The sequence below is a fragment of the Triticum dicoccoides genome, chromosome 2B (genome assembly GCF_002162155.2).
Source record: "Triticum dicoccoides isolate Atlit2015 ecotype Zavitan chromosome 2B, WEW_v2.0, whole genome shotgun sequence".
NCBI classification, from domain to species: Eukaryota; Viridiplantae; Streptophyta; class Magnoliopsida; order Poales; family Poaceae; genus Triticum; species Triticum dicoccoides.
Window position 1 is genome coordinate 539678119 of NC_041383.1, and position 27885 is coordinate 539706003.

Below are 27885 nucleotides of genomic sequence, written 5' to 3' on the forward strand. Positions count from 1 at the left end.
TCTTCCCCAGCTTTGGCAGGAATTCAAACGTGGTCCGCGAAAGGTCTGTTCATGCTACTAGAATTTTTAACTTTGCTCCCTTCTATGTGGCCGGTCTTGCTTTAGCTTTGCTCCGTAGTCACTTCATAGAACGCGTCTCTGTACCTTGTACCACTTGCTTTACATCAGTGGCGATTTTACATGCAATCTTCCCGGGTTAGCAACCTCACAATTTTTTTATTACATGCGCTTAGCTTTACACATACTCCCTCTGTCTATAACAAAATAAATAGTTTACTCTGTCTATAACAAAATAAATAGTTCAGAGAGTTTATTACAACCCCTGCAAAAAAAAGAGAGAGAGTTTATTACAACAGCTTGATATTCTTTTCTAGATCAAACAGCTTGATGTTTGGCGAAGCGCGGCGAATGCTTTGCTTAACACAGCTGACCCCCGCGATCCTGCAAAAAAAAAAAACTCGTAGAAGAAGTAAACAGAAAAAATGCTGGCTGTGGGGTTCGAACCCACGCGCACTTATGTGCAGAAAATCTTAAGTCTTCCCCCTTAACCACTCGGGCAAACCAGCTCGACGATGCTAATTCCCCGCTTAGGCTCTATTTAAACATAAAGAAAAAGGAAAAACAAAAAATATGCTGGCTGTGGGGTTCGAACACACGCGCACTTATGTGCAGAAGATCTTAAGTCTTCCCCCTTAACCACTCGGGCAAACCAGCTCAACTATGACAATGTTCCGCCCATAGTTTATTTAACATTGTTTAAATGCTGTCATGGGCGTACGGGATCAAAATCGTGAGCAACAATTTTACTCCGTTCCGGATGCAGCTTCGGACAAGGGAGGTAGAGATCCTTTGCACGACGGACGGGATTTTTTTTGCGGGAAACAGAGAGCTTTATTCATAAACGGCTCCAGCGCGATCAGCCATTAGGCTCGTCACTAGGAAACCGGGAGGGGAGTCCATCCAACAATCAGTCACTCCCAATATGCTAGCATGCTTTGACAGAGGTGCGCCGAATTGTTAGCTTGTCTGATTACATGATGAATATCAAAGCTAAGGAAAGTTGAGGCTAACCCTTCAATTTTGAGAAGTATAGACCTAGGTTGTTTTTGGACTGCCAGACCGTGTGCGTCCAAGTACTGTACCAATCTCACGGGTACACGCCGATTGATGAGATGTTAGGCATCTCCAAGGTGACCTGCAAAACCGTGCCTATCATCACGAAAGCCATACAACGCGGGCATGTATAAGTCTACCGAGCGGCTTAATAGGGTGCAACCGACCGACCTGAGGATCGTAATCTCCTCGAAAATTATATTACACTTGATTTTTTTCTGCATTGAATCGTTAATGTGGTAGCCTCGAGACTTTGGTTGGGCAATATGACCGACCCTAGGATCATCTCCTCGAGAACTTGTTCCATCACCGAGATGAACTCGATAGAGAAGATGCCAAATTGTGGGTCGAAAAAAAATCTTTCTGAAGCTGAATAACACACGGTACACCTCGGCAAAGCCGATGTCCTTCCTCCTGAAAAAAGCATACAAAATGGGTTAAAAGTGTCATAAGCTCGAAAAACCAAAAAACTTATCTAGAAATTTTACGTTTGAATCAATTCAAGTTTTTTGGTGCCAATCCGAAATTGTTCTTAAAATTAATTTGTGTTTCCGTCACGCTTTGACATGATACGTCCGATCTCAAGGCTTCAAGTGGGCCAGCCTTCGGCTTCAACCTCCATTTCCCCGAAGGTGGAGTGCTTCTTTGGCCAATTTAGTGAACTAAACTCGAGCGACATATGGAGAAATCAGGTTATCCTGCTATTTGACCGTGAACTCGAGTCAAAAAATGTTTAGTAGAAAAAAACTTTACATCGACTAAGAAGAAAACACTTATTATAAAACGACACATGTAAATTTAAGAGCACTCTGTTGACTTGGGTAAAGGAAGTGTTTAAAAACAATGTTTTTAACAAACTGTTTTTTTTCGTTTTACACAAGTATAATGCTTGGCCGAACAAAAAAGAAAATTGAAAATTAAATTTTTAAGCATGAAAGCGACTTAGCTGGTCGAAGTTCCATGCGTTGATGACGCGGTCCAAGTTTGCGGCGGGACGAGGTCCTAGCCCCCAAGCCGGTCCGAAGTGGCGGAGCGAGGAGCTAGGCCCATCAAAGTGACGATACGACACAATTTGTCGTGGCGAGGCAAAGTCCTCGGCCCAGTTGTCGTGATGAAACATGTCGGCGGGGTGATGCCGGAGCCCTCGGAGCAGATTGATGAAGCGATGGCGAAGCCCCGTACCATCCGAGGTGACAGGGTAGGTCGGCGACATAGTGTCGGAGCCCCCACGTCCGCTGATGTGACGAAGCAGGTCGGCGTGGTGGACGCTGGCTTGATGGAGAGACAACGTGGCGATGCCAGCGCAAGTCGAAATTCATGAGGCGATCACATAGACTTGAAGAAGTAACGACGCGACGATGCCAGCGCGCCCAACACCCGCACTCTATGGAGCCGCGATGTGATATTGGCAATTCCAAACTCTTGTTCGGCTATTCGAGGTGGCGATGCGACGTGGTTGACGTTGGCCGACGAAGCGATGGCGTGGCTAGCGTAGGTCGACATCCATGGAGAAACGAGGTCAGCCCGGTTTAACACCGACGTGTTGGTGAAGTGCACCTCAGAAAAAGCTCAAAATTGTAGGCACGTGTTTGAGTTAAAAATACAATAGCCTACAAAAATTTTCCTCCAAAAAGGACGTTCGATAACTCGTTCATGAAAAAAATATGAACTCAGGTCGGATTCGTTTTCGTGTAGAAAATAGATTCGAGAATTGATGCACTCATCGGGCGGTTGGCGGAGTTTGAACCGTCAGATCCAGCTGAAACTTTTGAGAGGTTGTTAACGTATAAGTTCCGTAGCATATCAACGATTGGATCTTCCAAAGGATGTTCGAGTTGGCAGCCAGACTCCTTGTCCTAAACTCGTGCGGATTCCACCCAAATTCGTCAGAGCCGCAGTATATCGACGATTGTCAAAGATTCCACTGTCACAACATGATGAAATTTTACGGGGTCGTTGTACACTCAGTTCTGCACAATTCTGCCAAAGGGTTCATAAAAAACGATGCTCACACAAATCTGTTGTCTAGAAAATCTGGATGGTCGTCCGAGGGCAATGTTGACGTTGAGCCCCTGAGCTCCATGGAAGATTCTTCCTAATCTCGGTTGAATTGAAGTTGATGTCGATGAAGACGCCTATCAAGGGGTGTAGTTCTCGGCCTGGGCGAGGTGACCAGCCGAGGTGGCGAAGAAGATCCATTCCGGCGCGTAGATCATGTCGGAGCTGGTCTGAATTCACATCGCATCACGGCGACTATGAGAGGGGCATGCAGTGGCCACTAATGATGGAGTCGAATAAGACAAATCTCGGGTAAGGGTCTCGAGCTGGTAGTCTTGGCATGATGGTAACATGACAAAGAGTGGACACGATGTTTACAAAGGTTCAAGCCCTCTCGAAGAGGTAAAATCCTACGTCCTGCTTTGTTTGTATTGATTATGGATGGGTTACAGAATACATATTGATATACCTCGATATCGTGTATGAAATGAGTTATAGGATGTTTAGAGCATCTCCAGTCGTTCGGCCCACCAGGGCGCCGAAAAACTGCGGCCTGGGGGCGAGCCGGCGCTAGTTCGGCCCCTGGGGGTGAGCCGGCGCTAGTTCGGCCCCTGGGGACGGCCTAGCTCCCAATCACGCCCCCAGGCGCCCCCGCAGCCTTGGCAAATTCAAACGTAGTTCATTCCCGCGCCCAAAATAAACGCCACAATCCGGCGATCAAGCGATCAGTAGATCGGCGATCGGATGAAAAGTTTGGCGTACAAAAAACAGAGAGGACGGAAGCGTGCATCAGGCGGCGAGGTCGGCCTGTGGCGTTGGCGGAGTCGGCGTGTGCGGGCTTGACGGGGTCTCTGTGCTTGGCGGCATGGCTTCTGCGCTGCAGGCAGTCTCGGCGGCATCATCGGTCGGGCTTGGCGGCGGCGTCGACGTGTGCGTGTGCGTGGGCGTCGTCGTCGTGGGCGTGGGCGGCGTCGTCGTGGGCGTGGGCGGCGTCGTCGAGGGAAGCTGGTCCAGGATGAGGCCGACATGTGCCCTGTACCACGCCTTGACCGCCTCGTCAGTGCTCTGGAGCATGTCCGCCCCGCCAAGCAGGAAAGCCAGGTCGGTGTTCCTCTTCTTCGCGACGACGTTGGTCTGGAGTAGGTCGAGCTTGACGGTGCTGGTCGACATCAACGCCGACCACCGCGCCTCGGTCTTCTCTTCACGAAGGATGGCCCGGGCCTGTGCGTCGGCGAGGCAGTGCTGAATGGATTCCTGCATGCGAGCGGTGGCCGCGTCGGCGTGTTTCCCCTTCTTGGTACCTTTGTTGCCGTCCGGCCGCCCTTCTGACGCGCCCGGAGCCGGCGCGTCCGGCTTGTATGTCTCCTTGGCCTTCTCGAGGTTGCGCTGGACTTCCGCCCACTTATCGCACTTGTCAATGCGCTTGTAAACGTGGAGGTACTTGAACTCGGCGTCGTTGTTGCTCTGCCTATACAGGCCGAACATGCGTAGCAACCGCGCGGGGACGAACAAACAGTTGGCGGGCACACACGGCGAAGAGAGACGGGAGAACAGCGTGGCATACCTGATCCTCAATGCCGGCGCCGCTCTCCGAGCGAGCGGCCACCTCCTCGACGACACCATGCCATTTGTTGCACGCCCCCTGGATGCGCCCCCAATGGTTCGCCATCGCCTTCGACCCTTGCTGCATGTAGACGCCTTTGAAGTAGGGGTCGACGAGTTTGCGCTCATCGAACTCGGCCTTGATGCGCGCCCAGTACGTCTCGATGCTCTGGTTCGCGCCGGTGGTCGGGTCAAGGCAGACGACTTTCCATGCCTCGGCGAGGCATTCCTCCTCCTTAGACGCCCACTTGATTCACGGCTCTGCTGACCCGGCCGTCCGCTTCTTCTTCTTGCGCCTCCTCGCCGGCTCCTCCTCCTCCTCGTCCTCCTCCTCCTGCTCCTCCTGCTCGTCGTCGCCGTAGACGTAGCCGAGCTCGTCGTCCATGCCGCCGCTGAGATCCACTGTCTCATCCGCAGTGAACCCGGGAGCCGCGGCAGCCGCGGCCGAACCTTCCGCGATGATGTCGTCCATGTCGGCCTCGGTCTCGTCGGCGTCGCCGAGGTGCAAGAAGGACAGCACGCAACGGCGGAGAGGGGGCGTCAGGGAGGATGCGTACGCGGGCGGCGAGTAGTTGTATGGAGGGTACTGCACGCCGGTGAAGGCGGGCGAGGGCGTGCGCTGCGCCGGGTGCCCATGGGGGAACATGACGTTTGGGTTGAACCCACCGTGCACGTCCCCGTCGGCGTAGCCCGGCGATCCTCATGGCTGCGGCATTGGAGACCCGACGCCTTGCTGGCGACTGCGCGTGGTTGCCCGGGGGGGGGGGATTCATCATCCCCGCGCGCACCGCCTCGGCCTCGGCCTGGTCCACGGAAGGTAGCGGCAGCGGCACCCGCAGCCGCGTGTGCCGCGTTGTCACGGGCCTTCTCGGCGAGGGCCCTGTTCCGCCGGTCGGCGACGACGGCCTCCCGCCGCTGTACTTCCACCCTTCAATCGGCGTTTGTCATGCCCGACGGCTTGGACGGCGGCGCCCTCGGCTTCCTCTGCTTCGGCTGGGCGACGGAGGCGGTCGCGGTTGTCGCGGCGCGGGGGATACTTCTTTGGTGCCATGGAGGCCGGCTGGGAGGCGAGTGGGAGAGAGAACAATGGGAGGAAAGAAGAAAATGGGAGGGAACTGGGGGAAAGCGGGAAGAAACGGCGGGAAGAGGCGCCCGACTCGCCGACAGGGCGGACCCACGCGTCCTTTTCGCTTGTGCCGGCGCCCCAGGCGCCCCCAGGGTGCCGGGTTCTGCCTGGGTCCGCCGGCACCAGATTCGGCCCGAGGCGGCGAAAAACGAGCTCCTGGGGGGGAGGGCGACTGGGCCCTTTTTTCGGCGCGGGCGCGGCAAAAACGCCTGGGGAGGGCTTGTTGGAGGCGCGGCTGGAGATGCTCTTAGTATCTGATCTATTGACTAGACTAGGCTAGATTTATATAAGACTACTAGAGGCCTAGGATAACAAGAGTCCTTGTCGGTTACGTCGGTGGAGATGAGTCCTCCATGGACTAGGAGCTCTTGTCTTTAACGACAAGACTTCTTGATTTTCCTTGTATGTGTCATGGGCCTTCTTGACGTGGCCCCTGATGATCCTCCGTGAGGTCCCTGACCCGACTCACCTGACCAAGAGACGACGTGGTGAGTACGGCTAGTGCAGTACCCTGTCAACCGGGTTGGATGGCCGACCCCTCTAATGTTATGTGTGGACACATCTGAATAGTCGTTTCCATAGACATTTGATGAATCCAATTTAATGTATTAACAAATTAGAGTTGCCGACAGGTTACAACTTACGTCTGCAGAAAACCTCTCTCTAGACCAGCCCCATCCCTCCCCACCTCATGTAATAAGAAAAATAAGAGGAATATATTTCGCGTGAAATTTAACATATTTGTTTTCAAGTTCTCAATTTTGTGAACATGTAGATATCGTTGCAATGTACTGACACTTTTCTAGTTAAATGTCAAAGGGATTGGGGCGCGCACTATTACCACTACGTTCTACACCACCGGGCGGCTGGCCTTCATGCCGAGTCTTCCTCCACCATCAACTCGACGTCGCGTAACCAATTTCAACCAAACCTCCATGATCACTGGTACTTTGACGTCACTATAGGTAGGTCTCCGGCTCTTTGTTCCTCATCACCATCGCAATAACAATAACAGTGACGTGGTCATCCAAAAGGAAAAAAGAAAACCCCAAAGGTACAGAATGGAATTTCGCCGTGCCTCACAAAAACAAGAGTGATGGAATGTTTTTTCCAGCTCAAAATAAAAAATAAAAAATCGCCCCCAAGCTCGGCCCCGCGCCTCTCACAAAAAAACAAGAGTAACGGAATGGCATCGCACCCCCAGGGTGCCCGCGGCCCGGCGCCTCGCACGACGGCACGAATGGCCATTGCAGCAACCCTGTCCCCGCACCACGCATTGCCAACCCAGAGCCCCCAAGCTGACCGCGTGGTCTGCCAGCCATCCGCGCTCGCCCCCTACCCCGGCCGCCGTGGCCGCAACCGCGCGCGCTCAGCTGTAGCCCCGCAGGCTGCGGCCGCAACCCGCCGCGCACGCCGCTGGCATGCGCAAATGGCGCAGCCTTTTCCCGCCAACCAAATCCGAACGCCGTCGGTTAGCTCCACGAGCGGGAACGGGGGCCGACGCCCTAAATTTACCCTCCGGAGCACGATGTTTCCGGAGCCCAGCGAGGACGGCAGCCTCCACCGTCCCCGCGGGGGCGCACCCGTGCTATTCGCGGTTCAACGCCACGGCCATTTTTCTCTTCTCCCCGTCCTCCTCCCACCTCTCCGTCTCGCGCCAAATTAAGCGCCTCTGGAACAAGGGTGGGTGGGTCGGGGGGAGAACACCTGAAGGCACAGCAGCTGATGAAGTTGCCCTGCAATGGGGAAATTTAAGGCTCGGCTCCTTCTTCCCCCTGTCTCCGTCAGGTATGGACGGTTTCGTTTCTCCCCTTTCTCCACTTCTCGAATTACACGACGATGGGGATTGGAGGAGGAGGAACGCTGCTAACTGTGCAGCTTGTGCATGCGTTGCGTTCCTCATGGGTTAGAGCTCCAAGCTTCGTGGTGATACTATGGAGATGTAATTCGTGTAGCTTGAGTTCTACTCCTATATTTTACCACCTTATTTCTTCAATGTGGTTGAATATATGCTGACAATACAGAGCATCCTGCCTGCCATATCAAAATCAGACATGTCGGCTCATTTGCTAAAACGAAAAGGTGTGATGGCACTTAGCGTTTAGGCTGTCGAAATCAATGGTTGATGCACTTATTCTATTTTGTAGAAATATATGGTGTTTGCATGTTACAATTCAGAATCTAGATTTTTCTGCGTATTTGAACACAAACAACTCGCATCCCAGTTTAGCTCTTCGGTCCATGAAATATGCTGTCATTGCTCCAGTTTTTGTTGGCCGAACTGGCAAAAATCCCTTTTTAGACACAAAAGCACCTTGTCTTAATGGAATCCATACCAACAAGGTTGCCGGAGTTTCCATCTTACAATTTTGATTGCATAACTGCGGAGGTTAGACATCGTTTTTCTTCTTCTCTTGTTAAATTGGTTTTATTTATTAGTATTTTCTAATTGTGTGCTAATTGTGGGTGAATCAGATGGCCATAGAACTTTTGCCACCTTCTTTTTCTGGTGCTATTTTTCATGTTGTTAGGACTGCATACTTAATTGATGACATGTTTTTCTTTCAGGTTATGTGATCGATGTCATTTATGTAAGATATAGGCATCTTTGTTTTGTACTCCCTTCATCCCGTAATCTAAGACGATTTTTGACTCTACACTAGAGTAAAAAAAACCGTCTTGCATTATGGGACGGAGGGAGTATTTCTTTAAACAGAACTTGATATTTATTTTGCATTTAAGTTAGTTATACTGACTCATGGTGAGAAATTTGAGCCGTTTCTTATATATATGCCAATGCAATCAATTTGTAAACATTAAAAAATCTTTTGCCAGTTACCTATCACATATTTGTGCTGGGGATTAAGAGCAATATCATGTTCAATACATTGCTCTCTTTGCAGATGAAATTTGACTAAAAGGACGCCATGGAGAGGATCGAGGTTGACGCAGACTTTGTTGTTGCTGGCAATTGGAAGGTAATCTGGCTGATCCCCTAATTCCACCAAAAGCTATTAATTCAACAATGGTAATGAGATTGTAATCTTGCTGTTCTCTGTGGACTGTCTTTAGATATAGGAAAGCATTGAACACAGCTTCTGATCATTGGATCCACTTCCTAGGTGCCTTGTGATGATTCTGTAGTTATGTATATAAGCACTCTTGTGCTAGAAAATAAAACTGCATCCAGTAAATTACCACCACCAGTTTGTATTGTACTCCCTCTGTTCACAAATATAAGATCTTTTGGATATTTCAATATGGATTACATACAGACTGAAATGGGAAAACAAGCACACTACAACGTGTCTATATACATCCGATTCATAAAAATGTTAAAACATCTTATATTTGTGAACGGAGGGAATATATGATAAGACTCTTCTGTGAGAACACTCTGATGTCACCAAACAGTAAGTTAGAAAACTGTGATAAACACTGCTGTTTTTTTCTTACATTTCCTGTCTTTGACTCTGTTGTTGGAAGTACTTTGCTTATGCAATAATATGGCATATTAACATTGTAGATTCATTTGGATTGTTATTTGATTATTTTCGCAGCTACATGGTGAACTATGTAAGAAACTTTACACTATAGTTCATGAAGTTTCAATTGCCATCCCTGCCCTTGAGAGTACAAAACCTGGAAGTAATTCTGGACTTCTGGCGTTGAGCTCCTTGCGCATAGCTGTTGATAAAGCCAAGAATCTGCTTCAGTACTGCTCAGAGTGTAGCAAGCTTTACTTGGTAAATAATTTTCATTTGTATGAATATGCTTGCTCTCCATGTTTGAGAAGTAAAAGCTTATCAGACTATGTATACACGAACTGTTCTTTTACTGCACTGCTGCATTATAAAATTGTTAATGCTAGTTGGACAATCTCGCTCATCAAACTTGCTGGCTGTGCTTGATGTTAGAGAACATTTTTTCTCATATTTTCTGTTTCCTTTTACAGCAATGCAATGTTTTGTATTTAACATGGTTATTGTATTGCAGGCCCTAACAGCAGAATGTGTTCTTACAAAATTTGAGAAAGCAAGATGCGCTCTTTTAGAAAGTCTTCACCAGTTGGAAGAAACACTTCCAGAAGCAATTGATTCTCAGGTTTTCACTGGTCATGTACAAACATGTTTCTAGAATTTCTACTACAGAATATAATGTTTCATCATGGACGGATTCACCATAAGCAGGGAGTTATAGTTTTTTATATCATAGCATCGATTCTTCTTCACTACCTTGATGTAGTCGCTAATTGTTTTCTCATGTTTTTTTTTTGCATGCGATTCTTCAGATGATATATTTTTGGGGAAACCCTTTGATAATTATTTGTTGTTGGAAAATTTCAGATCCCAGAGATTGCAAATGAGCTGGAGAATTCATTTTTTGCTTTGGATCAGGCTGAAAAGCAAGTTGGTGATCAAGTGAAACAGATAATTCAGAATGAGAAGAAATCCAATGGATTCCTTGATGACAATGAACTTGAATTCTTTCGGCAAACTATTTTGAGAGCTGGCATTACATCATCTGCTGCAGCTCTTACTGAGAGAAGAGCACTTAGAAGGCTTCTTGAAAGAGCCCAGGCAGAAGAAGACACAAAGAAAGAATCAATAGCATCCTATCTGCTGCATCTTATGAGGAAATATTCAAGTCATTTCAGGAGCGAAACAATGGATTCCATCAGCTCCCAGTGCTCAAGTCCTTCGTGCTCCTTCACTTCAATGTCCAGCTCAACTGATCTCCATGGAAATCTCGAGAAGCTCCTGCCTAGGTCTGGCTCCATCAATTTCAAGCAGATTAAAGGGCTATCAGGGAGCATGCCATTGCCACCTGAGGAACTAAGGTGTCCAATCTCTCTGCAGCTCATGTATGACCCTGTTGTTATCGCATCTGGTCAGACCTACGAGCGAGCTTGCATCGAGAAATGGTTTAACAGTGGGAATACAACCTGCCCCAAAACTCGGAAAGAGTTACCCCAGCTTTCCGTGACACCTAATTACTGCATCAAGGGTCTGATAACATCCTGGTGTGAACAAAATGGGGTTCCAGTTCCTAACGCCCCGCCAGAATCCCCAAAGCTCAAATATTTGAGGATAACATCTCTGAAGAGTAGCAAATGCGTGGTGACGAATGGTGTTAGCACGATATTGTTCGAGGACGCAGGCGCAAAAGACACAAAAGACGACAAGTTGAACACCGACGTTGCTTTGGAGAAGTGCTCTAGCCATAATTCCAGGGAAGCAACATCTGAGACATGCGAAGAAGAAGAGGAGGTATCTGTGGAGAAGTGCTCTTTTCAGAATAACCCTGTAGAGGCTGCACCGGAGAGATGTGAACGCTGGCTGCGTGTGCTAAGCAAGGGCAGTGAGTGCATCGACGAGCAGCGTGAGGTGGTCGAGCAGGTCAGGTTCCAGTTGAAGGGTGATGATGAGCTCAGGGACTATGTGGGTGCTAATGGTATTACTGAGCCACTCACCTGCTTCCTGAAGATGGCTCTCAGCAGAGAAGACGTGCAATCTCAGGAGGTCGGAACAATGGCTCTTTTCAATCTTGCCGTCAGCAATAACAGGTAAATATCACATATAGATAATTCATTTCTGTTTTTTTTCTCTCCCTCAAATCACAGTGTCAGAGAAAAGGCTCTTTGCAACAAGCATAGGCAGATCAGATGATGTTAGCTCAGTTCTTTGGCCTGATCATTTCAGCTCTATGTCTGCCTTGTAGGAACAAGCGGCAGCTGCTCTCAGCTGGAGTTATCCCTCTGATGGAGCAGATGATGCAGAAACCGGAGACCTGCGAGGCTGCGGTGGCGATGTATCTCAACCTCTCCTGTCTGGAGGAGGCGCAGGCCATCATCGGGTCGAGCCAAGTCATCCCTGTCCTGATCAGGTGCCTGCAAGAAGAAGGGTACCGGAGCGACACGTGCCGGCTGGACGCGCTCCTGACGCTGTACAACCTGTCCCTGCACGCGCCCAACATCCCGGTGCTCCTCTCGTCGGGCGTCGTCCACAGCATCCACACCGTGCTGGCGCCGTCGTCGTCGTCGTGGACGGACCAGGCCCTGACCTTGCTGATCAACCTGGCGCTGACCTGGGCCGGGAAGAAGGAGATCGCGGCGAACCAGGCCATCGTGGGCGACATCGTGTTCATCCTGGACAACGGCGAGGCGGCGGAGCAGGAGAAGGCGGTGTCGTGCCTGTGGATGATCTGCAACGGCGACGAGGGGTGCAGCCAGACGGTGCTGCAGGAGGGCGTGATCCCGGCGCTGGTGTCCCTGACGGCGAACGGCACGGGCAAGGCCAAGGACAAGGCGCAGAAGCTGCTCCGGCTGTTCCGGGAGCAGCGGCAGCGCGAGCTGGAGCAGCAGCAGCCGCGGGTGGAGCTGCTCGAGGTGGCCAGCCAGGCCGCCGCGCAGCAGGAACAGGAGGAGGAAGAGCAGCAGCAGCAGCAACAACAGCAGGAGGAGGCCGCGGCGGCGGGGAAGACGGCGGCGTCCGAGCAGAGCAGCGAGGGCAAGAAGCCGCCGGCGCGGCTGAGCAGGTCCAAGTCCAAGCGGCTGGCCAGGGTCATCACCTGCCTCATCAAGAAGTGGACGACGCCAGGCGGCGGCGGCGACAGGTGTAAACTGTAACCCTGTAGAATGTGTGGTGGTACTGTACCGTCACATTCACCAAAAATGTGTGTGCTCCTGAAGCTCCATGTGTAAAATACAACTAGCGAAATCGTACAGACGTTCAACTGCGACTGGGAGAAGAGAAGAGCTTCTTCTCCCGTCCGAGTAAAATAATTTAGTATACGTGCTCCCGGAACAGCCGATGGCATTGCGATTGCGATGACGCAGACGCAGAGCAGCCGTCGTGGCATAACCAGGCGCCGCCTCCGGTTTCGACCCACTGACTGGTCTACCCACCCTCCTACCTACTACTCCGCGGCTCCGATCGGCGACAGCGACGGAGAAAGGCGACGAGCGGCCTCCTCTCCCCATCCAAACCCCGAATCAAATGCTCACTTCCGCCACCGCTCCCCCCTCCTCCTCCTCCTCCTGCTCGTCCCACGCTCCCACCCGCTCCGCCTCCGCGCGCGGGCGCCGCCTCCGCCCCGTGCTCGCCATGGCCACCTCCGACGACCCCCGCGCCAGGTCGGTCGCCGTCGTCGGCGCCGGCGTCAGGTGAGGCCACACGATTTCGCGCCGAATTCTCCGGTGGTTTTGCGCTCGCCTCGCGCACGTCAGGTGTTTGACGGAATGGTGGGTCCGTGCAGTGGGCTCGTGGCGGCTTACAGGCTGAGGAAGAGCGGCGTGCGGGTCACCGTGTTCGAGGCGGAAGACCGCGCGGGAGGGAAGATACGGACCAACTCCGACGGCGGATTCCTCTGGGACGAAGGAGCCAACACCATGGTGAGCCCATTTCTGTCTGTTAACTAACTTGCGGTGCTGTGCATCGCTGTCTCTGTATGCCACGGATTGTGGCGAATGGTGCGACCTGTCTACATTATGGCTTAGTGCTCCTTGTCGCAATTGCTTGCTACTCCCTCCGTCCGGAAATACTTGTCATCAAAATGGATAAAAGGGGATGTATCTAGATGTATTTTAGTTCTAGATACATCTCTTTTTATCCATTTTGATGACGAGTATTTCCGGACGGAGGGAGTACTATATATAAGAAGCATGTGTTTGTGTGTGCTGTTGGTCTCTCTTGATGGGGCATGCACTCCTCTCCTTACTAGAATTCAAAACTGAAATGGAACCTAGAAGATTAGCTGATGACATAACTTGATTCTGTTACCTGCAGACAGAAAGTGCATTGGAGGCTAGTAGACTAATCGACGATCTTGGTCTTGAGGACAGACTGCAGTATGTATGTGCCAATGCTATCTCCGAATAATTAGTTACGTTTGCATTCTGTATTGTTGTCTGTAAATTGTTCCCATCAATGAATTACCTTATAAGTTCAATGCCTGTTTCAGCCTAACTCCCAGCACAAGCGTTATACTGTTAAGAATGGAGCGCCAGCACTGGTATAGGTTTTCCATGTAATCATGCATCTCCTTTTCCATTTTTCTTATTGTAGCTCACCCTTGAGTCTTCTCCTTTTTGTTCCATATAAGATCCCTTCAGATCCCATTGCGCTAATGAAAAGCACCGTTCTTTCTACGAAATCAAAGGTATATCCTGCTATTTAGTACTAACTACTTCAGCCTACAGTACATGTTACATGGCACACTAACCCCTTCTAAATGAGTTATTTATTGCCAGTGCCACTGATAGATTGGAATGCACAACAAATACAAACATTTTATCGATTGCTAGTGTTAATGCCCACTATCATGATGACCTGAATTAGCTGGTTTCAGTAACTAATTGACAATTTGTAGATTCTCCAGATCTTTTTCTTTCAAATTTGATTCTGCTCTGAATTCTTTCTTACCCTTGCAGTTCAAGTTATTTCTGGAACCATTTCTCTATGAAAAATCTAGCACAAGGAACTCCAAAAAAGTGTCTGACGAGCATTTGCGCGAGAGGTGAACCTTCACACTTGGTGTTTTGCATTGGTGTAGATGCCAAATGCTAACAAGATAATAAATGGTTACCTTCCGTATGAAATTTTTAGGATTCGAGAGGCTGTCTAGTACTCTAGTGTTCCTTAAGCCTCTGCTTGCGGTTTTATGTAGGGGAAAGGCATATATAGCGCACCATGACTGTTTGTAGTATGTACTATTTGTTTAAAGGAGATAATTGAATGTCCCTGTTTTGACAACTTTACAGCGTTGGGAGTTTTTTTGAACGCCATTTTGGGAAAGAGGTGAGTTCTTTCCTTACAGATCATCAATAATTCAATCATATACAGTTAAAAGCTCTGCAGCTCATATCATAACCAGCCATGGCTAAGAATTTCCATGTTGATTACAGGTTGTTGACTATCTTATTGATCCATTTGTAGCTGGAACAAGTGCAGGAGATCCTGAGTCATTATCTGTAAGTTACTACTGCATTATGTGCACAAACAGCATATGAGCTTTTCCATGTGATGCTTGCTTAATGTTGATAATCTAATAATTATTATTCCAGAGTCCAGACCATATTCACCTTGTTAATTAACTGTCTGGCTTTGAGCAACAACTGTTTTTTGCAGATTCGTCATGCATTTCCAGGGTATGGAATTTAGAAAAGAAGTAAGTTTTTACATTTTTTATTTGCTCGCAGTGATCTATTCTCACTTCTACATTTTCATTTGTTGTCTTGTCCATGTTTTGGCGTTTGCTATCTCCCATGCATTTTTTTATGTTACAGCATGTATTCACATTTATTACATAATGCTGTAGAGCATTGTATCAGTTTAAGCTATGTAAAAATTCTACAAGTGCAGATGTCCTTTTAATGACATTTTCAGATATCCTTGTTTCTTGCATTGCTTTCTTGGGTCCTGCTGTTAGCTTGTTACTGAACTGCTTTTCTTTTTCCCTGTTAGACTTCTTTGAATTGGGCATTGACGGAATGTTCACCCTTTAATACTGCTTATGTGTGCACTATCTATCTCCTTGTGTTTTCCTCTTTATTTGATATTCTGCTTTTCTCCAAATATTACTTTATTTTCTACTTTTGCTGATGGAGTTGGACTAATTGGCTATGCAACAGAACTGACTTGTTTGAGAGAAATATTTCCTAATTATCCTGATAATATGCATCTTCTAGAACAAAAAATCATATTGTAATTTTCATTTAAGATAATATTTCCTAATTAGCCCAATAATATGCATCTTCCCGAAACCATATTGTAATTTTCATTTCGAGTGAGATATTTTCTAATTAGCCCGATGGTATGCATCTTTTTGAACATCAATCCATGCCTATACAAATTGCCGACATAAATTATTATAAATATAAAGGGCTACAACACCATTATTCAGAAAAATGTTTGCTATCATGATAATAAATTTTGTACTAGTTTTTTTTCAAATGGGACTCACTATTTTTACGGTTTCGACTTGTCATTTACACTAAAGCATGTTGTTGTCGTAAATTTGGCTAGCAATAATATTTTATTCCCAGTTATGGTGATTCATACTCCTTAAATGCTCTCAGGTATGGTTCTCTCATTGTTGGTGCCATCTTGTCAAAACTAACAGCTAAAGGTGATTCAGCAAAGAAAGGAGGCGCTTCGTCAGGAAAAGGAAGGAGCAAGCGGGCCTCATTTTCTTTTCATGGTGGTATGCAGGTATTCCTTCAATGGTGTCATGTCATTTCCTTTGTTAGTGTCAACAACATAAAAAAAAACCGCGTATGTGCCCTATTAACTCCATCTGTGTTCCCTAAAAAAGGAAAAACTCCATCTATCCCATGTGAAAGAGCTGCATTTACTTGGTCACTGAAGGAATGTTTATTTTTGTGCCATTCAAGGATGCATGTTCACTCGATGAACCAGCATCACTATTTTAAGTTTCACAAGCGAGGAATATTGCCATGTTTATATCCATCGTACAGCTTAGCGATCCATTTACACCCTGTCATGATCGTTGCTGCTTTCTGTATTGACTTGGCACAAGTTTATTAGCTTGCGGATATTAGTTAAAGCTATGTCAAACAAAAGCCCAAATGTATGACCCAAGTGTATGAATATGTTTAGCTACGTAGTTGTCGAGAAACAATATTGCAAGATGAGAAATAAGTCAAAGGCAGCTACGATACAAATGGACTAACATCACAAAATAGTTGCATGGTGGAATGACACAACATTCATGGCCAGTTTAGGCCTTATCAAGCCACACTAGAGGGACGTATATGTGGATTGCCCAACCTTCTCCATCAGTTTGGACTTTTGGTTCTTCTCGTTGGTACATGAAACTTAATATGGTATCAAAGCCAAGAGGCCTTGGATTTAAGTCTCAGATTTTGCAATTTAAATGGAAATATTGCTTGCTCTCCCTCTGTCCACGTTTAGGCCTTATCGAACCACGCGTGAGAGGGGGTGTTGTAGTATATGTGGTTTGTCCAACCTTTTCCATCCATCAGTTCAGACTTTTGATTCTACTGGTTGGTGCATAAAACTTAATATTAATATCTGTTTTTTAGAAGTCATATGTTGTTGAATGCTTTGCAGACACTAGTAGATGCACTTCACAAGGAGGTTGGAGATAGTAATGTGAAGCTTGGAACACGAGTGTTGTCATTGGCGTGTAACTGCAATGAACTATCTGCATCAGATGGGTGGTCAATTTTTGTGGATTCAAAAGATGCTACTAGTAAGGAGCTTGCAAAGAACCAGTCCTTTGATGCTGTTATAATGACAGTAAGAATCACTCATCTGCATTATTTTTCAAAGTTCATTTTATACACAATCTGGTAAATTTGCTTTCTGTCAATCTATAAAATATACTTAATATTTCTGCACTCACGCATGACTGGCTATTATAACTATTGAACGTAGGTCACAAAACCAAATTATGTACCTCTTGCATTTTCCCCTCTGCAGGCTCCACTGTCCAATGTCCAGAGGATGAGGTTCACAAAAGGCGGAGCTCCCTTTGTGCTAGACTTTCTTCCTAAGGTCAGGTTAGGATCACCATTTTAGATTAACAAATGCAATAATTGGAATGGTTGCTCTTGTAAAGAAATTGGTGCCAGGGGAAAATTTGTCTCATTTTTGTCAGGTCTATCACTACAAGAGCCATATTGCTGGGTTTTTTTTGCCATGGACAGGGGTGCGTGGAAGCTAACTATCCACGTGCCAGAACCATGACTTTGTTTCGATACCTTATGGGTTTCAACTCTAGCCTACCCAACTTGTTTGGGACTGAAAGGCTTTGTTGTTGCTTGTACATTTGCATATACACGATTCATTCTCGTACCTTGTCACGAATGGATCTATGAAAATAGTAGTAGTTCAGTGATATGGTCTGTTTCAGAAGGCGGCCAGACTAACTGTATTTATTATTAATGCATGAAAAAGTAACTCTACGAAAACAGTAGTAGATCAATGATATGGTCTATTTCAGTATTGAGTGCTTTTTGCTAGCACTTTAAGTGACTCCTGTTTCTGGACAAATGAGTGACACATATTTTGGAAATATATTGGTAATTAAGAATATAAGCTAGACATACCCTACTCTGTTTTACTGACATGAATACATAATTGAAATTAAGATAGTTATATTGCTTTTCCATCATGAAAGGATTCCTTGCTTCCTGAATTTATATGATTTCAAGACAATGACATAATGGAATCACATTTCCACTGTTAAGGTGCTCTGTTGTACCAGTACCAGTATCGCTATTATTTTATATTTTTCTTGATACATATGCACTTGGGGATCAAATCACAACACCGTAGTTAGTGTTGTTAGAGCCTACGAGTTATTGTATCACAACATCACATTTATGACGATTTTCCGTTCTTTCTTTCTTTTTTGTAAAGATGTGTGACTGATGTCATGTCATAAAATACACGGGCTTCTTATAACTTTACATGTGTAGCAGAATCTCATCTTAATCCATATTTAATTTGTAGGTGGATTATCTGCCATTGTCCCTCATGGTAACAGCATTTAAGAAGGAAGACGTCAAAAGACCCCTGGAAGGATTTGGGGTCTTGATACCCTTTAAGGAACAACAAAAACATGGTTTGAAAACGCTTGGTAGGTTCCTCAGCTTTATACTTGGACTGTTTTCACTTTTCAATTTACAGAAGTACCATTGCACTCAGTTCGGTACACAAAACAATCTTGTTTTACCAGTTTTCGTGTACTCGTGATTTGTCTATTCTGATTTTATATTGCTTCATACTACATCTTTTTTCCTAGAACATAACCTCATCTATACGTGCGTGACTGTTTCTTGTATAGGAACTCTCTTCTCCTCTATGATGTTCCCAGATCGAGCTCCTAATGACCAGTACTTGTTTACAACATTCATTGGGGGAAGCCACAATAGAGATCTCGCTGCTGCTCCAACGTAAAAACCTTTTGATATTGTATTATGCTTCTTTTCTTAAGCACATTATTCCATTTTTTTACTTCTGCAGGGCTACCTTGAAACAATTTGTGACATCTGACCTTACAAAGCTACTGGGGGTAGAGGGGCAGCCAACTTTTGTGAAGTAAGTATTCAAGCATATCGGCCTATATGCTTTCCCTTCCTGTGCTTGTGTTGTGGTTTGCCATCTTCTAGGGAATTTCAGAATGTGCACAGTTTGTTTCACTGTCTCATGCTCATGTAATTTATTAGTATTTCTTATGTTACTCAGACATATACATTGGAGAAATGCTTTTCCTTTGTATGGCCATGATTATGATTCGGCACTGGAAGCTATAGGAAAGATGGAAAGTGATCTTCCAGGGTTCTTCTATGCAGGCAAGTCAATAAAGCTACCATACTTTTGTTACTTCTCATGAAAATTTATGGTGCTCCTTGGTCTGCTGGAAATGAAGCTCTAACAAAAGAATGCATGTATAACATCTGAAAGCAGTCTTGTCGGAAATTTGTAGAGCAAGCAACCAGAAATAGTAATCCTACCAAGTGACACTTAGATGTTAACTTATAACTTTAACTTTGATGTCTTGTAGGAAATAACAAGGATGGGTTGGCTGTTGGAAATGTCATAGCTTCAGGAAGTAACACGGCGGACCTTGTGATATCATACCTCGAGTCAAGGCATCAAGCAAGTTAGTTAATATCGACGGTGTCTGACCTATCTTCTAGCATTGGCAGACGATATTTCTCACACTACGTTAGATTTAAAATGATGGCAGTGGTTGGCAATCTCTTTATAAGCCTAAGCATTAACCAGGCATCCAGTATTCAAGTTGTGTAAAGATGGGCAAGGACAAGGAGTGCAAAATAATTCTGAACGCCTGAAGTGTGCTTGGTTGTTCTGAACAGTGACCATTGACATATGTACCTGCTTTGACAATAAAACTGAATTTCTTGAGATGTTATGCCATGTATAATTTGACCAGTTGGATTAGCCTCCCAAGCTGCATGATGCTCAAGGGGTTTCTTTGTGCTCGCACTTCTGTTAGGTTACAGTGTTCCTTGCACGGTCACACAGGGTGCCTCTCAGGCTCTGAACAATAGTGATCTGTGCGTTGCAGTGGTCATCAAGCCGTGGAATTATTTGCCTGCCATTTTGCGTTTTGCTGTTAAGTAGAACGTACACCACCTCTAGGACATCAACAGCCAGTTCTGACTGACACACTTGGGTGTTGTCTTGTTCAACTATCTTGGGATAGGCAAGCGAAGTCCTCCTGGTGATTCATCTTTACCACTACTGCTACTTAGTAGTACTACCTTTATGCTGTAAGAGGCACAGTTCAGCATGCCAACTGACCGAAGGTCTGTAGGTGGAAGCGAAACTGGAAGTCTTGTGAGAATCCGGGCAAAAGATATCCTTGTACGGGATGCGTGCTCCACTTGCAATGTGCATAATTATGTTCCTCTCTTTCATCTTTGGCCGGTTGGCCATCTTTTGACGTCTATGGTAGTGCTCCATAATTACCATGATCCACAGGATTACATATGATGCTTCAAGCTTAGGTTTGGATCATACTCCTATATATGTGGTGCACATCATTGTTCTATTTTGAAAAGGTACGTTCACCTCCGTAGACATGCAATGCAAGTCGAGGTTGTGTAGTGATGCAGCTCCCTAGAATCAAGGAGGCATTACAGTAGTTGACAGAGATGAGTTGGAATGGAAGGGTGCATTGGGGCCAAGATTTTGGTTCCCGGAACTGATATTTGATTGTGCCTGGTGCAAGTGAGAGAGAGAGAGAAAAGGCAGTTGCTTCCTTTGGAACTTTAGGGCACAAGAAAGCATGAGTAGGGCACTCCTTGGAGCCTTTATGTCCTTCACTGCACTTTTCTTCTTGGGCACATCCTCCCGTATTGTATGGGCATGGCGGCCACTGACCATAAAGGAGATAGATAACAAAAGCAAAAGGTTTGGTGTTGCCCTTAAAGAATTCCATGTCTGGAGGACTGGATATATAGCTTGACCACCTTATCCATGAAGCTTGCCTCCGATTGTTTCATGCTCCTTGTCTGAAATAGAAAATAGAAGCGGTGCATTTCCCCCTTTTTCAAGTGGCGCATTTTAGCTCGGCATGCATGCACATTTTGCACCGGGTTTTCCTGTCACGCTGACGCAAACACGCCGATGGATTCGTGCAGCTATATATTTTTCTTACACCCAGATCTCACCTAATGCCGTCCACGGCCTGGATTTCGGCCGGGCGCCAAATGGTTTCCTTGGGCCTATCACATGTTCTGAGACAAAACAGGGAGCGTCATACAAGGACTAAAAGCAATCTTGCCTACCAAGCCTAGGCTTTATTTAACGGCAACCTTTGATTTGTTCAACGCAATGGCATGGACCGGGACTCCCAAGAGCCGATTAAGCCAAAGGCTAGGGCCATTAACCAAAAGGATCTTGACAGGAGCTGAGCTTGCTAGCGCGCCGTCTCGAACATGGCAAGTGGGTGACGACAGGCGCAGTTTCAGCTATATATGTGTGCACTTGTAATGGCAATGCACCATGATTGGTTTTGGGATGCGTGGATTGTGGAGATATATATCCTCCTTGGCCACATGGCCACTGGGTAATCTACTAATCTAGCACCGAAAAATACACATAACCCTAGCTGAAAGCCTACCGAGGGCCGATGCTATATCACATTACGGTGGCACTTAGCAGGCTAGCTCGTGACAAGAGGATAATGCCTTTGAACTGTCCCTAATTAACACATATGTGCTCGAGGACTAACAGTTCTTGTTTTGTTGGTACATGCATGGCTTGGTAGTTGTTGGATCGAAGCGTTGTCGTAGTTGAAGATTTCACTATTTTCTCGTCTAGCCCTTGTCCTGTGCGTCGAACTGTGGATATGCATCAGTTGGCTGCATGTGTGCTGCGCATCGCTCCTGGCCAAGTCCTGATACAATAGTCTGAAAACACGCCATCATCCATGCGGTGGACGTGAAGAGGAACTGGTCACCGGTGGAAACAGTCGTCTTCAGCTAGCGGCACAAGGTAAAGCTCTCGGTTCACGTAATCGTGGCGTCTAGACATCTTAGTAAAAAAAATGAAACATTAACAAACATATATTTTTAAAGGAAGATTACCCCTGGTCTCTGCATCCGACAGATGCATGCGGCCATATTATTAAAAAGTGCCACCAAAAAATAAAATCTGCAGAGTACAACTCGCAAACGGAGCAAAAGAAAATAAAATATCAAAAGGAAGTAAAGCCACAACCAACATATAAACAGGACGAGATGACTAAACGATTATCCTATTATTGGATCGTCATCCAAACCGGTTGAAAAAATACCCCGCGCTACCATCTCCCAACGGTTACACCCAGTAGCCAAATGCTGCCTGGAGTCCATAGAAGTGAGTAATGACCACGTACGGATCCAGGCCGTAGCTCTGAAGATGACCTGCAAGAAATTCAAAATATTTTATCTGTTAAAGATCATATCGTTCCTGCAGTTTCAGATAGCCCACAGTAATGCACATATTTCTATCCAAATACGTGCCGCAATGACCGATTCCACTCCGGTTAGCCACGTCCGAAATAACGTGTCAATGCTGTCTGGAGGGGTTATATTGAAGGCTATATGAATGGTGCACCAAAGAAGCTTCGCGAGAAGGCAATCAATAAAAAGGTGTTGTATTGTTTCATCTTGGTCACAAGAACAACAACGTGCACTCCCTATCCATCTTCGCCTAAGCAAATTATCCTTGGTAAGGATCACTTGCTTGTGGACAAACCACATGAAGATTTTAATTCGCAAGAGAACCTTAATTTTTTAAATATGAACCGATCTTGGGATTGGGCCAGAATTGATTAGATCCAAGTACATAGATTTGGCAGTAAACACCCCGCTTCCAGTTAACTTCCAATGGAAAGAATCAGGCTGGTCAGAGAGTTGAACATCCATCAACCTCCGCACAATGTAGCCAGGAATTCCAACGCTCCCCGACTAAGGACATCCCGAATTGGATATTTAAAGGAACCGCGTGTAATATTATAGCCACGTAATCCTCCCTACGTTGCACAATATTATACGAGGTGGGATATTGTAAGGCTAGCGGCGTGTCCCCTAACCACGTGTCCTCTCAAAAATTTGCACAATAAACGCAGTTTCATGTAAGACAACAACTCCTTCCAGGATGTGTCTCCCAGGAATGAAGGCCGTTTGACTCGGTTGCACCACCGAGTGGTCAATCTGTGTCAATCTATTGGTGCCAACTTTCGTGAAAAATTTGAAGCTCACATTCAAAAGACATTGGCGTAAACTGTCAATATGAACTGCTCCTTCTTTCTTTGGCAACAATCTTATCGTTCCAAAGTTAAGATGAAAGAGTTGTAAGTGGCCATTAAAAAATTCATGGAACATGGGTAGAAGGTCTCCCTTTATGATATGCCAACATTTTTTTACAGAATTCCGCAGGGAACCCATCTGGTCTCGGTGCCTTATTCGGTTTCATTTGCGATATTGCGTCGAACATCTCTTTCTCAGAACATGGTGCAGATAAAATCTCATTTTCATCTGACCGAGCTGAGGAATATCCTCAACTACGAGCTCATCAAGGGACCCATCGTTGTCCATAGAAGGCCCAAAGAGTTGTTTATAATAATTCATATAGCTTGAGGTTCTCATGTCCTACCACCATCCCTTCATCCTGCTCGAGTTGGATGGTTTTTTTTTTTCATGTGTTTGCCATTTGTAATCATGTGAAAAAATTAAGTATTGTCGTCTCCTTAGACAACTTTGACAACCTTAGCACGCAAGGCTCACTTCATTTCTTCTTCTCTATGAAGAGTATGAAGTTTTTGTTCGGCCTCAGATTTTGCGGCTTGCTCGGTCAGGTTGAGCAGGTTAGATTCCGCTTTGAGATCTAAGTTTCAATCAATTGGACTAGTCTTTCTTAACAAATATGGTGAGTATAAGATGATGCCCTGAAACTGTCCGATGTTTCGTGCTGAGATTTGAGCAGGGTCGAGGAGAGGACGCGCTCTCGAGCGTGGCAAGACGTGTGTGTCATTGTGGTTCAGAAATCGTCCGCTGCAACACGGCCGAACAGCGGAACGAAACTGTCATAGTACCCCGTAGAGCCAAGGAAGTGTGACGTACGCCACAATGCAACGTGGCTATGACCAAGCGCACACCGTGGAAAGTAACCTGTGGCGCTACTTGAGCGTGGCAAGCGACAAAGTACGGACGTACGTACGACCATTTCTTTGCATGTTCTTTTGTCGACATTACCATTTCTCTGCATCTTATTAGCGCCACGAGAAACGTACGAGGGGATAAAACAAGCAAACATGTAGCAGCACCGAATCTTGTCAGCATAGATGGTGGATCTCAATCTCAACCAAACACAGAGGGAGGGTACACGATTAAGCAATGCCATCCCTATTCCACTGTTCTTTTTTTGAGCTAAAACGCCCTTCCGGCTCTTTATTCATAAGGCGCTAGCATGTCTGACTGCAAAGTTTCAGTCAGTCACCCAGGGATTACATCGTACATAATCATAGATACAGAAAGATTTAAAGCATGCCTCGCTACACGGTGGGCTGCCAAATTAGTCCTGCGGCACGCATACCGAAGCTTGAATCCCTGAAAGAAATTACATATATCCCTCATCTCTCTAATGAGGTGGAAAAAACTTGACTTCTGCGGAGCTTCCCAAAGAGTCTGAATTTGTTGGCAATCCGTCTCCATCTCTACGTAATGCAGCCCTGAATTCTGCGCTGCTGCAAGCGCATCTCTGCATGCGAGAAGCTCGGTCGTGAGAGGGTCTGAAACTCCATCATAGCGTGAACACCCCGCACTCACAAACGCCCCCTGGTGGTCTCGTACGACAAAACCTGCACCACCTTTGCCATGCTCCGAGTCCGTAGCTCCATCTGTATTTATTTTCGCCCACCCTACTTCCGGCGGCTGCCATGATGGTTGGATGACAGGTTGAATTCTACCGGTTGATGGAACTTCAAGAGCTCGAACAATCTCCTCTATGGTTCTCATGGATTGCACTGGTTGGTACTGCTGCTCTCCATGTGTATAACTATTTCTCGAATGCCACACCACCCACATCACTGCGACCATGATTGCCACATTTTCCTTCTTAATCATAGTATGATCCAGTATATCCCGGGACCAAGTCCCTGGATGGAGCCTCGGCGTGTCTATGTCAAAGAAGCGCTCAGCCGCCTCCCAGAAGCGTCTAGCATGATCACATTCCATCAAAGAATGAAACAGCGTTTCATTATCGTTGCCACACATTGGGCAATTTGGTAGTTGCTTTATATGCCGTCGCTTCAGTTCTCCATAGCTGGGTAGTAACCCCTTTAGCACTCGCCACCAAAATACCTTAATCTTAGGCAGAACATTAAGCTTCCACAAAGCTCGCCATGTTCCTTCATCACCCGTCGATGAGCTCTCTGTCACTGTCATCTGACGCTTTTCTTCCATAGCCTGGCGATACGCTGATCGAACAGTAAACAGTCCGGACTTCTCCCATGCCCAAGCCCAGATATCTGCACCACCTGTTCTCGATCTTGGCATAGCCAAAATTGCATCCGCATCAGGGGGTAAGAATACCGACCTGATCAGCTCAGTATTCCATTGGTTTGAATCTGGATCAATCAAGTCTAAGACTAGTTGTACAGAGTTTGGCTTCAAAGCTCCCATTGGTTTCATGGAAAAGCTACCATCTATCCAATGATCGTGCCAAACCTCAGTCATTGTCCCGTCTCCCACTCGCCGAATAAGTCCTGACTTGAGCATCTCCCTTCCTCTTATAATAGCCTTCCAAGTTTTAGATGCACTCGCCGGGCACCCGGCAGTGAGAAACTCCTCATTTGGGAAGTACCTTCCCTTTAACACACGAGCACACAAGCTGTTCGGGTTCTCAAGTATTCTCCAAGCCTGTTTTGCTAGCATTGCGTCATTGAAAGTCTCAAGGTCTCGAAAACCAATCCCTCCTTTTGACTTTGCAATACACATTTTCTCCCAAGATTGCCAATGCATTCCCTTCTTATCTAGTGATCCAGCCCACCAATATTTAGACATGTTCGCTGTCAGTTTCTTGCACAAGCCTTTTGTGAGTTTAAAGCAACTTATAGAGAAGGCCGGTAGAGCTTGGACAACAGATTTTAAGAGAACTTCTCTTGCAGCGCACGACATTTTCCTTTCACACCACCCTTGCACCTTTGCCCGCGCCCGCTCATTAATATGTTCAAAATTTTGCTCCGTGATTCTGCCAGCCGCGGTAGGGAGGCCAAGGTACTTCTCCGACATAGCCTCCCGATGTATCTGAAGAGCATTTTTAACACCCCTCTTAACAGAAGCACCACTGTTAGGACTAAAGAATACAGAGCTTTTCATCTTATTTGCACTCTGTCCAGAGCCCAAATTATATTGTCCCAAAATTTCATTCAATCTTGTGGCACTCCTTGAATCAGCCTTCATGAAAATCAAGCAATCATCTGCAAATAAGAGATGCGAAATCCATGGGGCTGTATTGCCCACTCTGATGCCCCTATCAATCCATCCTCCATCGTAGTTTTGCAACATACAGGAGAGGCCCTCCCCACAGAGGAGAAACAAGTATGGCGAGATGGGATCGCCCTGTCGAAATCCTCTAGAAGGCGAGAAAGCCGGCAGTAGTTCACCATTCACCTTCACTTGAAAACTCACGGTGGTAACACATGACATAACCAGTGATATCCATCGTTCATGAAACCCAAGTTGATGGATTATTCCATGTAAATATGCCCATTCTACTCGGTCATATGCCTTGATCATATCTATTTTAACCGCACACCATCCCTGCTTTCCCTTTTTCCTCCTCATGGAATGAATACATTCATAAGCTACTAGAATGTTGTCGGTAATAAGTCTTCCCGGAATGAAAGCACTTTGCTCCTCTGCAATTATCTCATCCAGAATCTCCCGTAACCGATTAGCTAGCACCTTAGAGCAAAGTTTGTAAAGAACATTGCACAAAGCAATTGGCCTATACTGAGTAATATTTTGCGGGTTCTTCACCTTGGGTATAAGCACAATAACTGTACTGTTCACCTCATTCGGCATTTGTCCTCCATTTAGGAAATTTAGGACAGCCAATGTGATATCTGGGCCTATCAACTCCCAATGTTTCTGATAGAAACCCGCATGAAACCCATCACACCCGGGCGCCTTTGTAAGTCCCATAGCAAACAATGCAGCCTTCACTTCCTCCTCTTTGAACGGTCTCACAAGCCGTTCATTCATAGCTTCTGAAATTTTATGTGGCACATGATGAAGAACTGCTTCAACTTCTGTTTGTTCTTGAGCCGTGTACAGATCAGTGTAAAACTGCTGTACTTCTGCATGTATTGCTTCCTTTGTCTCACATAGCGAACCATCCGCAGCTTGGAGACTACGTATACGGTTCCTACTTTTGCGGGCTGCCGCACGCGCCTGGAAAAAACCCGTATTGCGGTCACCTGCCTTTAGCCAATCTGCTCTTGATCTCTGACGAGCCATGCTTTTTTCTTTGTGGAGGAGATCAGAGAGCTGTCTTGCTAAATCTCTTTCTTTTCCCGTCGGCCCCCTGAATAAGGAGTTCGACCGTTCTTTCTCATATTCCTTCCGAATCTTTTTGATCTTGCGTTTTACATCCCCAAACTTCTTGGTTTTCCAGTCCGTTAGACGGATCTGCATTGCCGAAAGGGCCTCTCCTAGCCCTTGCAAACCATTCGACCCCGCTCCCTGGGGCCAGCCCTGTACTACTGTATCATTATACGATTCATCCAGTTGCCATGCCTCCTCATATATGAACCTCCGTCTCTTCCTCCTGTGGTAGTGCCAGCATTTGCAATGCCAACATACAATGATCCGATTTTGGGGAGGGAACGTGCTTAACAACAGATGCAACATACAAACTCATCATTGCCGGATTCACTAGGAATCTGTCCAACCGAACCTTAACATTACAGTCGCCTTGCTGCATATTATCCCATGTAAATGGGACACCTGAAAACCCAGGTCTTGTAATTCGCAATCA

The 27885-nt window shown here is 46.4% G+C and overlaps 1 protein-coding gene, 2 non-coding genes and 1 pseudogene across 3 annotated transcripts; 2 read left to right on the plus strand and 2 right to left on the minus strand.

The window, feature by feature from the left end:
• Window positions 1-483: 483 nt before the first annotated feature.
• Window positions 484-566, minus strand: TRNAL-UAA. Its single transcript has one exon. It is a non-coding gene; the product is annotated as a tRNA-Leu (tRNA).
• Window positions 567-631: 65 nt separating this feature from the next.
• Window positions 632-714, minus strand: TRNAL-UAA. The gene has a single exon. It is a non-coding gene; the product is annotated as a tRNA-Leu (tRNA).
• Window positions 715-7124: 6410 nt separating this feature from the next.
• On the plus strand, window positions 7125-12558 carry LOC119364721 (U-box domain-containing protein 6-like). Its single transcript, XM_037630232.1, has 6 exons — window positions 7125-7627; window positions 8743-8817; window positions 9400-9585; window positions 9836-9943; window positions 10186-11405; window positions 11561-12558. Exons 2-6 carry the CDS (start codon window positions 8767-8769, stop codon window positions 12465-12467), a joined length of 2472 nt encoding a protein of 823 aa, XP_037486129.1. The 5' UTR covers window positions 7125-7627; window positions 8743-8766; the 3' UTR covers window positions 12468-12558.
• A 103-nt stretch (window positions 12559-12661) lies between these two features.
• Window positions 12662-19760, plus strand: LOC119364723 (annotated as a pseudogene).
• Window positions 19761-27885: the final 8125 nt, after the last annotated feature.

Bases quoted from the DNA above. Each gene is read 5' to 3' on its own strand.
- LOC119364721 (XM_037630232.1), top strand. From the start codon at position 8,767: ATGGAGAGGATCGAGGTTGACGCAGACTTTGTTGTTGCTGGCAATTGG. The intron at 9,586-9,835 runs GTAAATAATTTT...ATTGTATTGCAG, and splicing joins AGTGTAGCAAGCTTTACTTG to GCCCTAACAGCAGAATGTGT. The intron at 9,944-10,185 runs GTTTTCACTGGT...GGAAAATTTCAG, and splicing joins CAGAAGCAATTGATTCTCAG to ATCCCAGAGATTGCAAATGA.